We start from the raw sequence: 15097 nt of genomic DNA on the forward strand, positions 1-15097 counted from the left end.
GGGATGACAATGCGTCAGTGCCACGGGAGTGTCGGCTGGACGCAGTCAAGGCGTATTCTCCGCACAGCACCTGCCGTCTAAAAACAAGGAGCACATCTCAACGTGACGCCCCAGCAGCCACGCAGCTCGCGGCGGCACCACCCACGGGGCTGCTGGAGCCGTCTTGAAAACACCTGGCCGACTGACACTGTAACACCGATGCGTTCGACTCCAACGGCCCACACAGTCACAGCCACTCTTGGCAGCCCCGTCGGCCCACGGCGACCACGGCCTGGGCAAGACTAGGGCGGGGACATCAGAGTCCGGATCAGGGTCTGAGACACCCCGCAACATTCGCTGACGAGGCGGACACGGAGAAGCTGGGAGACAGGGGCGCTGGCCTCAGAGCAGAGGCCGTCAGACTGAGAGGAGAGGGCGTCAGACTGAGAGGAGAGGGCGTCAGGCTGAGAGGAGAGGGCGTCAGGCTGAGAGGAGAGGGCATCAGGCTGAGAGGAGAGGGCGCCGGCCTCAGAGCAGAGGGCACCAAGCTCAGAGGAGAGGCGCCTGTTCAGCCCCGTCAGACGCGCCGCCGATCAGGGCGACATCTGCCGCTGTCGCGGAGCCCTCTCGGCGCGCGGCCGCGGCAGCAGCGAGCTGCCGGCCTTCTCCACCGTCTGGTGGATGTCGACCGCCTCGCCCGGCGGCACCTTGTAGGTGGCCTCCAGACCGTGCGGGTTGGACGGCGTCCTGCCACAGACAACACGCTCATTAGTCCGATGACCCCGACCTCGCGAGCCCCCACACAATGGCGTTGGAGCACAGCATGGTTGAAATCCCTCAAAAATGACAGCCGGTAAAACCGAACCGGATCACGTCAAACAGACAGTACGGACGTTTGCAGGTAAGTTAAAAGTTGGTAGTTAGCACTGCAGTTGTTCGTTGCTGGTGATTCCCCGCCGTAAAAGCCGGTCAGAACGATATGACATTTAATGTCGTCCTTGCAAGGACGTATGGACGGAAGTGCTTCGCATTTGGCCACCAGAGAAATCCTACCCCGAGGTCCAGTAATTGTCCATCACCCATGCCGCCACTTGTACCGTTCCTACAAAGGTAGCCCATCCCATCCTGGGCAGCCCCAATGTTAACGTAAAATACCCCCCTGCCATCCATACCCAGTGCTTACGCTCCTGGCAGACGGTCGTTACCCAGTGTTAAGATCCATAATTCAATATGAGAGCAGCCCATACATGCAGTGGCCCATACAGGTTCTTCAAAGACCACCTCGCACAATGGGGATCGTCCCACCAACTCTAGTCCATATAGAGGGCAATCTACTGAGCCTCTGAAAAGCAGCTCCCCACTAACAGCGACGAGTACAAACTTACAGCAGCGGGTCCTTCCCGGACAACACCATTTGCAAGCCCTCCAAGGACAGTCACTTTGGGGGAGAGCTTTTTGTGAGGTCCATGATGAAATTTCCAGCTTCATTAGTACTCAAATGGGTCTCCTCCGACGGACCTCCTCCGAGAACGTTCCCGAGGGGAGCACACTTCACACATAGTCCTCCGAGCGCAGCCTTCGGGAGAACCGCCCGAGCCCAGCCGCCGGGGGAGTCCCTCCGAGGGGAGCACACTTCACACATAGTCCTCCGAGCGCAGCCTTCGGGAGCACCGCCCGAGCCCAGCCGCCGGGAGGAGTCCCTCCGAGGGGAGCACACTTCACACATAGTCCTCCGAGCGCAGCCTTCGCGAGCACCGCCCGAGCCCAGCCGCCGGGAGGAGTCCCTCCGAGGGGAGCACACTTCACACATAGTCCTCCGAGCGCAGCCTTCGCGAGCACCGCCCGAGCCCAGCCGCCGGGGGAGTCCCTCCGAGGGGAGCACACTTCACACATAGTCCTTCGAGCGCAGCCTTCGGGAGCACCGCCCGAGCCCAGTCGCCGGGAGGAGTCCCTCCGAGGGGAGCACACTTCACATAGAGTCCTTCGAGCGCAGCCTTCGGGAGAACCGCCCGAGCCCAGCCGGCGGGAGGAGTCCCTCCGAGGGGAGCACACTTCACATAGAGTCCTTCGAGCGCAGCCTTCGGGAGCACCGCCCGAGCCCAGCCGCCGGGGGAGTCCCTCCGAGGGGAGCACACTTCACACATAGTCCTCCGAGCGCAGCCTTCGGGAGCACCGCCCGAGCCCAGCCGCCGGGGGAGTCCCTCCGAGGGGAGCACACTTCACACATAGTCCTCCGAGCGCAGCCTTCGGGAGCACCGCCCGAGCCCAGCCGCCGGGGGAGTCCCTCCGAGGGGAGCGGCCGGCGGGGCGGAGGCCACCGCACCTGCAGTCATCGGTGACTTCCTTGCGGAGGGCGCGGTCGATGTCCACGGCGCTGAAGAAGGCCACCGACTGCGGCAGGTCGTCCAGGCCGAGCGCGCGGGCGAACATGGCGCGCGTCAGCAGGTTGGTGACCTGCAGCGCCAGGGCGGCCCGGTACCGGTCCTCCGAGCGCACCAGGTACCTGCCGGCGCGGGCCCGCCGGTCACCGGGCGCCCGCAGGCCGCCGCCGCTCACACAGCGTCCGACAAGCGACCACAGCCAGCCAACACTGAAGCTGCCGCTGAATGACAGTGACTGGTTGCCCCCACTGCGCTGAGGGCTACGATCGACACGTGCCCTCAGGGGAGGGGGGGGGGGGGGGGCGTTGACTGGTTTACTTAAACACCGATCGTTGACCCTTTCTCCTGAAATACTCAGTTACCCACGAGGCAGAAGTCATCAATTCCAACACCAGCAAGGAACAGCAACCACGGATCAGCTTTTGCCCGAGGTCAGTGGAGGTCATGGAATGCGCGTGGCTGGCGAAGAGGAGTCGCTGGCTCCAGATGTTTGGCGAACACCGGCGACTGATCGCTACGTGCCCAGATGGCGATGGCCGATGGTTAGGTACCAGGTACCTCAAGGGCACCGTGGTCACTAATCACCAGGTACACGGAGAACAAACCAGCGCCCGTCACCATACATCTGGAGGCAGAAGGGATCCCCAATCACTTGGTAGGCATGAACGAGGCAATCACTTTCGCTTGGTATGGGGGTGGCGATTTCTTATAACCTGGAAAAGCAGTGACCACCAATCACATGGCATCAGACGGGCAGCGGTCATCCATCACCCGCAATTAATCCCCACCTGCCAGGTGTGGTGGTCCCACCCTGGTGACCTGGTTCTCAGGCTGACGGTGAGAACGGCGCCACTGTAGCCGCCCGGCGCACAGCGCCGAGCTGACGGGTCAACCGGCGCCCTGGCGCAGTCCGTCTCCAGTCTGATACTACAGACAGCGGCTGTCCCACGGGTCAACCGGCGCCCTGGCGCAGTCCGTCTCCAGTCTGATGCTACAGACAGCGGCTGTCCCACGGGTCAGCGAGCGCCCTGGCGCAGTCCGTCTCCAGTCTGATACTACAGACAGCGGCTGTCCCACGGGTCAACCGGCGCCCTGGCGCAGTCCGTCTCCAGTCTGATGCTACAGACAGCGGCTGTCCCACGGGTCAACCGGCGCCCTGGCGCAGTCCGTCTCCAGTCTGATACTACAGACAGCGGCTGTCCCACGGGTCAACCGGCACCCTGGCGCAGTCCGTCTCCAGTCTGATGCTACAGACAGCGGCTGTCCCACGGGTCAGCGAGCGCCCTGGCGCAGTCCGTCTCCAGTCTGATACTACAGACAGCGGCTGTCCCACGGGTCAACCGGCGCCCTGGCGCAGTCCGTCTCCAGTCTGATGCTACAGACAGCGGCTGTCCCACGGGTCAACCGGCGCCCTGGCGCAGTCCGTCTCCAGTCTGATACTACAGACAGCGGCTGTCCCACGGGTCAACCGGCGCCCTGGCGCAGTCCGTCTCCAGTCTGATACTACAGACAGCGGCTGTCCCACGGGTCAACCGGCGCCCTGGCGCAGTCCGTCTCCAGTCTGATGCTACAGACAGCGGCTGTCCCACGGGTCAACCGGCACCCTGGCGCAGTCCGTCTCCAGTCTGATACTACAGACAGCGGCTGTCCCACGGGTCAACCGGCACCCTGGCGCAGTCCGTCTCCAGTCTGATGCTACAGACAGCGGCTGTCCCACGGGTCAACCGGCGCCCTGGCGCAGTCCGTCTCCAGTCTGATGCTACAGACAGCGGCTGTCCCACGGGTCGACGGGCGCCCTGGCGCAGTCCGTCTCCAGTCTGATACTACAGACAGCGGCTGTCCCACGGGTCAACCGGCGCCCTGGCGCAGTCCGTCTCCAGTCTGATACTACAGACAGCGGCTGTCCCACGGGTCAACCGGCGCCCTGGCGCAGTCCGTCTCCAGTCTGATGCTACAGACAGCGGCTGTCCCACGGGTCAACCGGCGCCCTGGCGCAGTCCGTCTCCAGTCTGATACTACAGACAGCGGCTGTCCCACGGGTCAACCGGCGCCCTGGCGCAGTCCGTCTCCAGTCTGATACTACAGACAGCGGCTGCCCGGCAGCGGCCTGTGCGGGGGCAAGGGAGGCTCCGACATCCACCGTCCGCACAGATAGTCCTCCGGCCTGTAAAGGGAGGGGGGGGGGGGCCTCTGACACCCACCACCTGCACAGGCAGTCCTCCGGCCTGTACAGGGAGGGGGGCTCTGACACCCACCGCCTGCACAGACAGCCCTCCGGCCTGTACAGGGAGGGGGGCTCTGACACCCACCGCCTGCAGACAGTCCTCCGGCCTGTAAAGGGAGGGGGGGGGGGGGCTCTGACACCCGTCGCCTGCACAGACAGTCCTCCGGCCTGTACAGGGAGGGGGGCTCTGACACCCACCGCCTACACAGACAGCCCTCCGGCCGCACAGGGCTCCCAGCGACCCTAATCCCAGCCGATCCGACGCCGCGCCCTCACCGCACTTCGTCGTGGATGCTGATGCAGAAGCGGCCCTCGATGCGGCACTCGTCCATCAGCCAGCGCATGCAGACCAGCATCAGGTGGAGGAAGTCGACAGCCGAGCTCTGGACCACCCAGTTGACGCGTGACGTCATGAAGTTGTCGCCCACCAGCTCTGGCTCCAGACCGCGCGTGATGCGCGCGCCCAGCACCGGCGTGCTCGGTGTCAGCCCCGAGGCCACCGACTCCAGCTGCCGAGCCGGTCAGCGGCACGATGTCAGCGCAAGGCCAGCATGGGGCCAGCACGCGCCAGCGCAGGGTCAGCACGGGGTCAGCACGACTTCAGCGCAGGGTCGGCATGGGGCCAGCACGCGCCAGCGCAGGGTCAGCAAGAGGCAGGCATGGTCCCAGCAGGGGCTCGGCACAGGGCTATCATGGGGTCAGCGCCGGGCTACCATGGATACACATGGGGTCAACACAAGGTCACCACGGGTCGGCACAAGGTCAAAATGGGCTTGTACAGGGTCACAGAGGGTGAGCACAGGGCTGGTACAGGGTGAGACGGGATCAGCACAGGGTGGACTACGGACAAGCAAGGGCGGGGAAGAATGGGACTGTGCAGGGCCACGATCTGGTGCACATCTCTTGGTTGCTGAGGTTTCACACAACTGGAATGCTGTCATTCGACACTGATTAGTTGCTCTGACTTCAATTCTTTTTTTGACAGTTGATGGTTGATGACTGCTTAGGGGCATATTCGGTGGGAGTGTTGTAACAACAAGCAGCGGCCAATAACTGATGCTCTGCATACACGTCTGCAGCAAACTAAGTGGCGGCGATCATCTGGCCGCCAGCGGGCAGACCGTGGCTGACCTCGTTGAACATGTAGCTCTCGGTGCCGCCGTACCAGACGGGCCGGCCCACCAGGTCGCGCCAGTTCCGGGAGGCACCCGAGAGCCGCCCCAGCAGCGTGACGCGCGCCACCGTCCACGGTTCGTCGTCAGCGACGCCCGACAGCAGGTCCGAGAGCACCGGATCCGGCTCCTGGGGTCACCGGCACGCGACGAGTCAGAGAGCACCGGGGCAGGTCAGGGAGCACCGGGGCAGGTCAGGGAGCACCGGGTCCGGCTCCTGGGGTCACCGGGTCCGGCTCCCGGGGTCACCGGCACGCGACGGGTCAGAGAGCACCGGAGCAAGTAAGGGAGCACCGGGTCCGGCTCCTGGGGTCACCGGCACGCGACGGGTCAGAGAGCACCGGGGCAGGTCAGGGAGCACCGGGTCCGGCTCCTGGGGTCACCGACACGCGACGAGTCAGAGAGCACCGGAGCAAGTCAGGGAGCACCGGGTCCAGCTCCTGGGGTCACCGGCACGCGACGGGTCAGAGAGCACCGGAGCAAGTCAGGGAGCACCGGGTCCAGCTCCTGGGGTCACCGGCACGCGACGGGTCAAAGGGCACCGGAGCAGGGTAGGGAGCACCGGGGCAGGTCAGGGAGCACCGGGTCCAGCTCCTGGGGTCACCGACACGCGACGGGTCAAAGAGCACCGGAGCAGGGTAGGGAGCACCGGGGCAGGTCAGGGAGCACCGAGTCCAGCTCCTGGGGCCACCGGCACGCGACGGGTCAGAGAGCACCGGAGCAGGTCAGGGAGCACCGGGTCCGCCTCCTGGGGTCACGGGCACGCGACAGGCCAGGCGCGACTGCGGCAGGTCACGGACAACCCAATGCGGCTCCTGAGGTCACGGAGATGCGACAAGTCTGGGACGACCGAGGAGCGGAGCATGCCAGGGGCGACCACAGCAGGTCAGTTAAGCCGGTCAGCAGGGTTGTCTGCTGTAGGGGTAGCAGAATAGAGCCCGATTTCCGACGGCATTAATTGCAGAACTGACCGAGTCCAAAAAACAACGGAGGACAAGTCGGCCTTGTCACCGGAAAAGAAGAGTACGCCGTTATCGGAGAACCACAAACCACCGCAGAATCTTTTTTAAGTGACAGGAAGTGTGCGGAGGTTCGCCAAACTGAATACCCTCAATGTGGAAAGGGACACAATGCGAACACAAGGTATCCAAGCAACGCTTCTCATCCGCTTTAATCCAGCTCCACAGTTCCAAATGTACTCAGCGCATCGAACGTTCCATTCGCCACGTCCCGCCTTCCTCCTTGAGATCGGAGCTCTTGGGTGATGACAGAGTCATCTCCCGCCCTCCCACTTCTGCCGCCCCCCCCCCCCTCTCAGTCCTCCCCCCCCCCTAGGCAACCGCCGTCCATCCCTCTCGCCTCCCCTCCACTTTCACCTCTCCATCCTCGAGCGCCCGCCTGAGCTACCGCTGTCCCACCCCCTCTGCCGCCTGAGCTCCGCTCTCACCCCTCCGTCCTCCAGCGCCCGCTGTTCCCCCCTCTGCTGCCTCCCCTCCGCTCTCACCTCTCCGTCCTGCAGCGCCCGCCTCAGCTGCTCCAGCGCGCGACGGCCGCGGCCGTTGAGCGGCCAGCGTCGGCTGCCCTTGGTGCGGCGGTACATCTCGGCCACGCGTCGCTCCAGCTCCAGCTGCGGCAGCTGGCGGCTGTGCTGGCGCACCAGCTGCACGGCGAACGGGCGCGCCCCGCCGTAGATACGGCCGTAGTTGAGCACCTTGGCCAGGCCGCGGGACACTCCGATCAGTTCGGCCGTACGCGAGTGCAGGTCCGTGCCCTCGGACTTCTTGCCTGCCGGCGCGCGCAGCAGTTAAGGCGGTCGCCACTCATGTACCAGCGGGGCGGGCGGGGCGCTGCTGACCGCGGCCGCCGGCGGCAGAGCTGGCGCGCTCGTTGGCGACCGCGAGGATCAGCTAGCGGCCAGAGCGCGCTGGAGTCGAAGGCACAGCTGCCAGTGTGGTCTGCCTCCGAACATACCGCCGGACACACTCCTTGCCAGCTGGGCAGAGACGAAATGGTCGCAGATACAACAGCATTAAACTAGAACAAAGGTTGAAACGACTTGGCGTCATCTTTAAAGGGGTCAAAACACGACTTGCGAAAGCTTTAATGTACAAGTAATCGAATAATGTCAACTAGAATAGTGACAGCGCTTATTTGCTTATGCCATATAAAATGTGTTGATTTGAATAACGGAGCATTCATGCTATTAGCTGAACAAAAGTTGGAAACGTGTTTCGTCTAACGCGCAACAAATGTGTAAAAATGGAGCAGTAAGCTATTATCGCCGAATCTGTGTACGTCTAAAACTTCAAGCCGAACTGACTGAGAGAGAGAGTCCAAAGGGTCATCGACTTTAGAATAGATATCTAACCCGATTAAAATAGCACGGGCTCGAGCCAAATACTGACTGCTGTGCACATGGTGAACCAGTATCCCAAACACCGAGGACGTGCAAGCATGGACATACTATAGCGCATTAGCCTGCGTTCCCTACCGCCACTCATGGACGATTTATCGTGAACCACGCCCGGTCCAGCCACCCATCCGCACGTGATCACATCCACCACATCTGAACACAACCCCCTCCCACCGGCCCTCTCCTCAGCGCTCCGTCCCGCCGGCGGCCTGACCCAGCGCTCACCCTGCAGCGTCATCCAGCTGAAGGCGGTGCTGCCGTGCAGGCGGGTGAAGGCGGCGTCGCTGATGACGGCCGACAGCCAGAGCTCCTGCGAATCCACGTCCGCGCCGACCAGGTGGTGGCCGGGCGGCGCCTGCACCATGGCGCGCAGCTCTGAGCCCAGACGGTCCGGCTGCACGTTACTGGCCGTCAGCCAGGTGCGCTCCACCGCCCGGCGAGTCAGCGTGCCGGCCACCTTCACCTGCCGGAGCGCAGCGGGTCAGCGGCCGGCCACCTTCACCTGCCGGAGCGCGGCGGGTCAGCGGCCGGCCACCTTCACCTGCCGGAGCGCGGGGGGTCAGCGGCCGGCCACCTTCACCTGCCGGAGCGTGGTGAGTCAGCGGCCGGCTACCTTCATCTGCCGGAGCGCGGTGGGTCGGTGGCCGGCCACCTTCACCTGCCGGAGCACGACGAGGCAGCGGCCGGCCACCTCCACCTGCCGGAGCGCGGCGGGTCAGCGGCCGGCCACCTTCACCTGCCGGAGCGCGGCGGGTCAGCGGCCGGCCACCTTCACCTGCCGGAGCGCGGCGGGTCAGCGGCCGGCCACCTTCACCTGCCGGAGCGTGGTGAGTCAGCGGCCGGCTACCTTCATCTGCCGGAGCACGGTGGGTCGGTGGCCGGCCACCTTCACCTGCCGGAGCACGACGAGGCAGCGCCGGCCACCTCCACCTGCCGAGGCAACGGCGGGTCAGCGCCGGCCACCTTCACCTGACGGAGCGGGTGAGTCAGCCGGCCGACGGCCACCTTAATGCCGGCGCGCGGCGGACGTCAGCGGCCGGCAACCTTCACCTGCCGGGCGTTGTGGACGTCAGCGGCCGGCCACCTTCACCTGCCGGAGCACGGCGAGTCAGCGGCCGGCACCCTTCACATGCCGGAGGTGGTTGGTGTAGTCAGCGGCCGGCCACTTCACCTGCCGGAGAGCCGCGGCGGGGTCAGCGGCACGTGCCACCTTCACCTGCCGGAGAGCGTGGTGAGTCAGCGGCCAGCCACCTTCAACCTGCCGAGCGCACGGGTAGCGGCCGTCCACCTTCACTCCGGAGCGCGGCGTGGTGGGCGGGTCAGAGTGCGGCCACCTTTCACCGCCGGAGCGAGGGGGTCACGCCCAGCGCCACCTTCACCTGCCGGAGCGCGGCGGGTCAGCGGCCAGCCACCTTCACCTGCCGGAGCGCGGGGGGTCAGCGGCCGGCCACCTTCACCTGCCGGAGCACGGCGAGTCAGCGGCCGGCCACCTCCACCTGCCGGAGCACGGCGAGGCAGCGGCCGGCCACCTCCACCTGCTGGAGCGCGGCGAGGCAGCGGCCGGCCACCTCCACCTAGCGGAGCGCGGTGGGTCGGTGGCCGGCCACCTCCACCTCCCGGAGCACGGCGAGGCAGCGGCCGGCCACCTCCACCTGCCGGAGCACGGCGAGGCAGCGGCCGGCCACCTCCACCTAGCGGAGCGCGGCGAGGCAGCGGCCGGCCACCTCCACCTAGCGGAGCGCGGCGGCCGCGGCGGCTTCAGAGTGCGACACGGCCGTTCCAACCGAACGTGCTGTGATGGGTACATGACACATAGGGGCTGGGGCAGCAGCTAACGATGGTGGTGGTGCGATCCGGAAGAACGGAAGTGGGAGAGCGGTTCAAAAGACAGTCAGCGCACACGCAGCCGTAGCCGGCGGGAGGGAGGGGGGGGGGGGGGGGGCGGTGATCCACTGGCTGGGACAGACACAACATGTCAACTCCAGCCAACGGAACAGGCGGTGCGTCCCACCAAGGACGTGGCCGACGTGCTTGGCTACGACTGCAGCCGCCCACGCTCGCAGTGCGCGGCTAACGCGCCAGAGCGGCCCGGCACCGTCAGAGCGTTCTGCCCGCTGCACCCAGCGCAGGAGTCAGGACAGCGAACACACATGCGACTCCCGAGAGGTGATCAACTGCCGGTCACGCCGACCCACACACCTCTTCCACTCCGGTACCGCAGAGCGGCATACAGAGCGGCATACGACATACGTACATACGCAGGGCATACATACAACACATGAGAGCCTGCCAAGCCATCCTGCGCGAGACGCCAGGGCGCTCCAGCCCGGGCTCAAGAGCGGCTGCTCCCGCCCCCAGCCGGCTGCTGGCGCCCGCCCAGCCCAGCAGCCTGGCGTCTCTCCGCCAGCTACCCAGCAGCCCGGCCCAGCAGCTGCCCGACCAGCACCGAGGCCTGGCGTCTCCCCGCCGGCCGCACCTGTGGCAGGATGGCGCCGTACTGCTGGTCGGCCTCGTAGTCCGGGTGCGAGGTGACGCTGCGCGGCAGCTCGGAGCGCCGGCCGAACACCGCCAGCTGGGAGGTGATGCGCTCCTGGTTGTTGCGCCAGTACGAGATAGTCTGGCTGACACGCAGCACGCGCTCGGCCGATGAGCCGCCGGCCGACGACAGCGTGCCGCCCTCCACCTGCCGCCGGCGGACCCACAGTCACGCGCTGCTCGACGGCGGAAGATCAGTGCACGGGAGCGCAAGCACTCTGGAGTGGGGGTCAGTCTTTCGGCCCATACGCAGCGCGTTGTGAGTAAACGGAAACTTTTCCGAACATGGCATAAGTGATACTTAAAGTGTTATAGCTGTAGAAATAATAGCATGATTGATAGTCAAGTACCACATAGGTCAAGCCGTACATAAAATTAATTTCGCCACGCTTCGGATTCAACCTGGGTCACGAAATAATCAATATAAAACACAAACGCCTCACTACCCTAATAACAGATTTAAAAATCAGACGACCACGGCGATAACACCATCCATGAGTGGTGGCACCCCGCTAACAGCAGCCTCGCACCCGGCCGCCCGTCTTACCTGACCCAGGAAGTGCTTGGCGAGCGGGTTGCCGACGTTGTTGCCCAGGCCGTCCTTGTGCGGCAGCGGGTGGAAGCGGCAGCCCCGCAGCGCCACCTCGTCGATGGCCGGACTCTCCTCCGTCGGGTCAGGCCGGCCGGCCGGGCGCGCCGCCACCAGCGACTGCAGCGCCTCTAGCGGGAAGTCGGGCGATCCGTGCTCGGCAGCCAGCGGCGGGCGCAGGTCCGGGTCCGGCCGGCCCGGCACCAGGAAACCCCAGCCGAAGCGACTAGTCGAAGTGGAGCGGGTAGCCGTCCCAGGTAAGGCGCAGCAGCTTCGGTACCACCCGCTTGGAGGTGGTCAGCTCGGTAAGCCCTGGAGCAGGCACGCGCTCAGTACATGTGACAAAATGTGAACCGTGCAACTTCACCAGGGCGATATGGGTAAAAAAAGAGCTGCTAACGATGGCAAACAGCAGCAAGCAAACCATGTGCAAGCGACAAAGAGTAACACAACTATAAAAAATCGTGCACTGGCGATTGTTGCAGCTATACATGAGTCAAACCATCACAAATTCATTCCCGCAGAAAGTGCAGCATAACAGTGATCAGCCACATAGCAAGGTAGAATGTGTTGATCTGACTAACCAAGCCACACGTAAGGCATCCAGGGTGTCCAAAACCAGCCCCAATCCTCACCGGAGCCGTCCTTGTTGCAGAGCTCGCGGTACCACTTGGGGTAGCCGGGCAGCAGCGACTGCTTCTTGTACAGTCTGGAGGCGGTGCGCCAGAGAGGCGCAAACCGCTCCACCAGCGGGTCCGGCAGCGGCATGTCCGACTCGAATTCCCGCTCCGTCAGCGGCCGGCAGCCGTCCGCCCAGCCGGCCGGCAGCGGCGGCGGCGGCGGCGGCGGCTGCCGCGGCGGCGGCGGCGCCTTCTTCAGCCGCAGCGGCTGCGTCGACCAGTCCAGGTCCCAGAGCCAGGGGTCGGCGGCGTGGGCGCCGCCGTGCGCGGCGCGGCAGGCGGCGGCCGCCACGCGGCGCAGCGCCGCACTCAGCTCGTTCTCCAGGTCGTGGTAGGTCTCGTCACAGAGGCGCAGGTAACGCGGCCAGGCGGGGCCCACCGGCAGGTACACCTGGCCCATGTGCAGCGTGCCCGCCAGCGTGGCCGGGTGTGGGAACCTCTCCAGGAACTCGGGCAGCAGGCGGCGCAGAACACGCCACGTGGCGCGCGAGTCGCCGGCGCAATAGGCCATCAGCGACTGGAACTCCGCGCGCACGTCTGCCACGTCGCCACGCACGAACACGTCGCGCGCGTCCTTGTCCAACGTCTCGCCGCAGTACAGCTTGTACACGTCGGCCAGCGAGTTCATGGACGTTTGCGACATCCAGTTGAGGTCTGGCGCGGCGCGGCGCACCGGTCGCTTCTCGTCGTTCTTCTTGGCGCCGAGCATTAGCGCGCGCTGCTGGCTTGTGATGCCGCCGACCGCAATATGCATGCTCATCGTGTCCACAAAGCGTGTGCCGGTCGGACGGAGCGCGTACTGCTCGCGCACCCAGGCGCGGTCGTAGCTGACGTTGTGGCCGGCCACGACACGGGGTCGCCGGCTGTACGCGTCCAGCGGGATCAGCTGGGCCAGCGTGGGCGTATCGGATGCTGGCACGGTGCCCTCCACCAGCTGCGGGCTGACCCAGCCGTACCAGGCGGCCGCCGACACTGCTGTCGCCATGACAACCATGCGCCGCCGCACCACCACCTCCACGTCGAGCACCATGGCGTCGCAGTCGGGCACGGCCACCGGCCGCGTGCTGCCGTCCGGGTCGTAGCGCGTCCATCCGGCGGTCATGAGCCAGTGGGAGGGCGGCTCGGGCGCCTCGCCGGCCACCAGCGCCTCCAGGAGGCGGCGGTATGGGCCGCTCTGGCGCTCCGCTTCCTGGCGGAAGTGCTCCTCCAGCGAGCCGGCGCGCAGCGGCGGCAGCTGAAGCGGCGGCTCGTGGAACGTGTCGGTCGGCCGGCCCCACAGGCCGTGCTCGGTCAGATGCTCCACCGCCGCCTGCACGCGCTCTGGGCTGGCCGGCGCTGGAGGCGCGCCGAACACCTGCGCGTGCAGTCGTGGCGACAGCATGGGGATGCCCAGCTCACTGATGCGGGGCTGACAGTACTCCTCCTGGCTGGCATCCTCCTAGCGGGGCACTGTGAATGGGCCGGACAAAACTTCTGCCGGCGGACGATGCCTGCCCAGTGATGGGCACCCGTTGGGCAGCCCGCACCAATGTCCTTGTCCTCCATCGCATCTTGCTCAGCAAGATGGATGTAAGTGATCAACTGTTCCAATGATCATAGGAATCTGGAAACAGCAACCATATCACTGTCAACTGCATGATTATAAATGGTTGGCAACATCAGTTCACTTAAAAATGTTAGCATTTTTCAAAAGTATGCAAACCTGGCATCTTTAGAATGAGATAAAAGCCAACAGCAGCCTCCACAATGTCACACATTTCCCCTTTTTCAACCCCCTCTCCTTCCCTTGGTTACACACTGATTACAGTGAGTCAAAAAACCTCTTGGTTATGCTGCATCAAAAGTGACAACAAAAAAGGTGATGATCAAAATTTAGCTTTAAGTACAAAACAAAGGCAGTGTGTTACTCGCCATAAGAGAAAGTCAATCACATCTAGCTTAAATGCTTCAACATTTAAAAAAACTTTAACATGGTTAAAACCACACCCAAGCACAACATTGTACACTCTAACTTCCCTTCCATCCCCAGTCATACTTGTGTTATGCTGTCAAAACCCCTCTCCCTGCATATGTCAATAGACAGATGAACAGACACATGCCAGCTAGGGCAGTTGTTACACTGAAAAGCTAAGACTGTAATATTCTCAGAAAAAGGCATCATCACAGGCTGTGGATGACATTTTTCCACCAGCAGAGGCAGGAGTATGCAAAATCATCACAATAGAAGGCTCGCTAAATGACAATTTGTGTTCAACCTACTGGAATGACTGAAGCTACATCACAACCACTGACTAGTTGTTTGAAACAACCAGCATTCAAAAGCGCACTGCTTCAAAACAATAACAAAAATGATGGCTGATTGGGGCTCTAGTATGGTGAAGGGCCAAATAAGGCTGTTTTGTGTAGATGACCTACTTGATTATCACAACTCTTGACCTGGGCTCATCGGTAAATTACAGCATCCATATCGCCCCCAACACGAACCACGTGCAACACGCCTACAAAATGCGAGACATGCCCCGGTCCCTCGTACTCGCAGCACTCCGCTGAGAGGTCCAAAACACCAGTGCACGCGACAACTGCGCAATAAACGAAGCAAAGTAAGCATTGTGCTCAAACGTCTGTCAAGTTGGCACCACATTCACATTCATATTCAGGTCCACATTCGGGGTTCAGCGGACTCCTCAACTTACCTGAAACTTTGCAAACAGATGCGGTTTAATCTCCTGAACACATTGAGCACAAAATCTCGGACCGGTACGCCCTATTACCTGAGATATAGTAATGTGAAAGACCACATTAAAAAGGCGGACTCCTCCAATTCTTTCTAAACTCAGCGTGCTGGTAGATACCGACCTACTGATAGCGATAAACACAAAATCTTGGAACGGTATGCTGTATCAAAAAAGTTATAGTTGTCCTAATGTCAAGGTCGTGAATGCAGCACGCACTGCATGTTGGCAGTGCGTATACACCCTCCAAAACGGAGGGCGGTTACGCACCGAACTTATACGTCCTCCAAAACAGAGGGCGGTTACGCACCGGGCTTAGACACCCTCGAACAATCTTTCAGATGGTTGTACGTGTCAAGCATATGCGGATTGGCAGCCGTGGAGGCAGGAAG

At 63.2% G+C, this 15097-nt stretch overlaps 1 protein-coding gene across 1 annotated transcript; it reads right to left on the reverse strand.

The window, feature by feature from the left end:
• Nucleotides 1–3: 3 nt before the first annotated feature.
• PolG1 (DNA polymerase gamma, catalytic subunit tam) lies at nucleotides 4–14491 on the reverse strand. Its single transcript, XM_037218260.1, is given in 11 exon segments — nucleotides 4–726; nucleotides 2303–2482; nucleotides 4861–5093; nucleotides 5716–5886; nucleotides 7261–7541; nucleotides 8395–8632; nucleotides 10646–10852; nucleotides 11252–11524; nucleotides 11526–11605; nucleotides 11929–13576; nucleotides 14389–14491. Coding segments are annotated over 10 exon segments (3243 nt in total). The 5' UTR covers nucleotides 13355–13576; nucleotides 14389–14491; the 3' UTR covers nucleotides 4–572.
• Between the last annotated feature and the right edge of the window lie 606 nt (nucleotides 14492–15097).

Source organism: Pollicipes pollicipes, unplaced genomic scaffold, assembly GCF_011947565.3.
Source record: "Pollicipes pollicipes isolate AB1234 unplaced genomic scaffold, Ppol_2.1 Scaffold_4219;HRSCAF=4965_pilon_pilon_pilon, whole genome shotgun sequence".
In the NCBI taxonomy this organism is placed as follows: domain Eukaryota; kingdom Metazoa; phylum Arthropoda; class Thecostraca; order Pollicipedomorpha; family Pollicipedidae; genus Pollicipes; species Pollicipes pollicipes.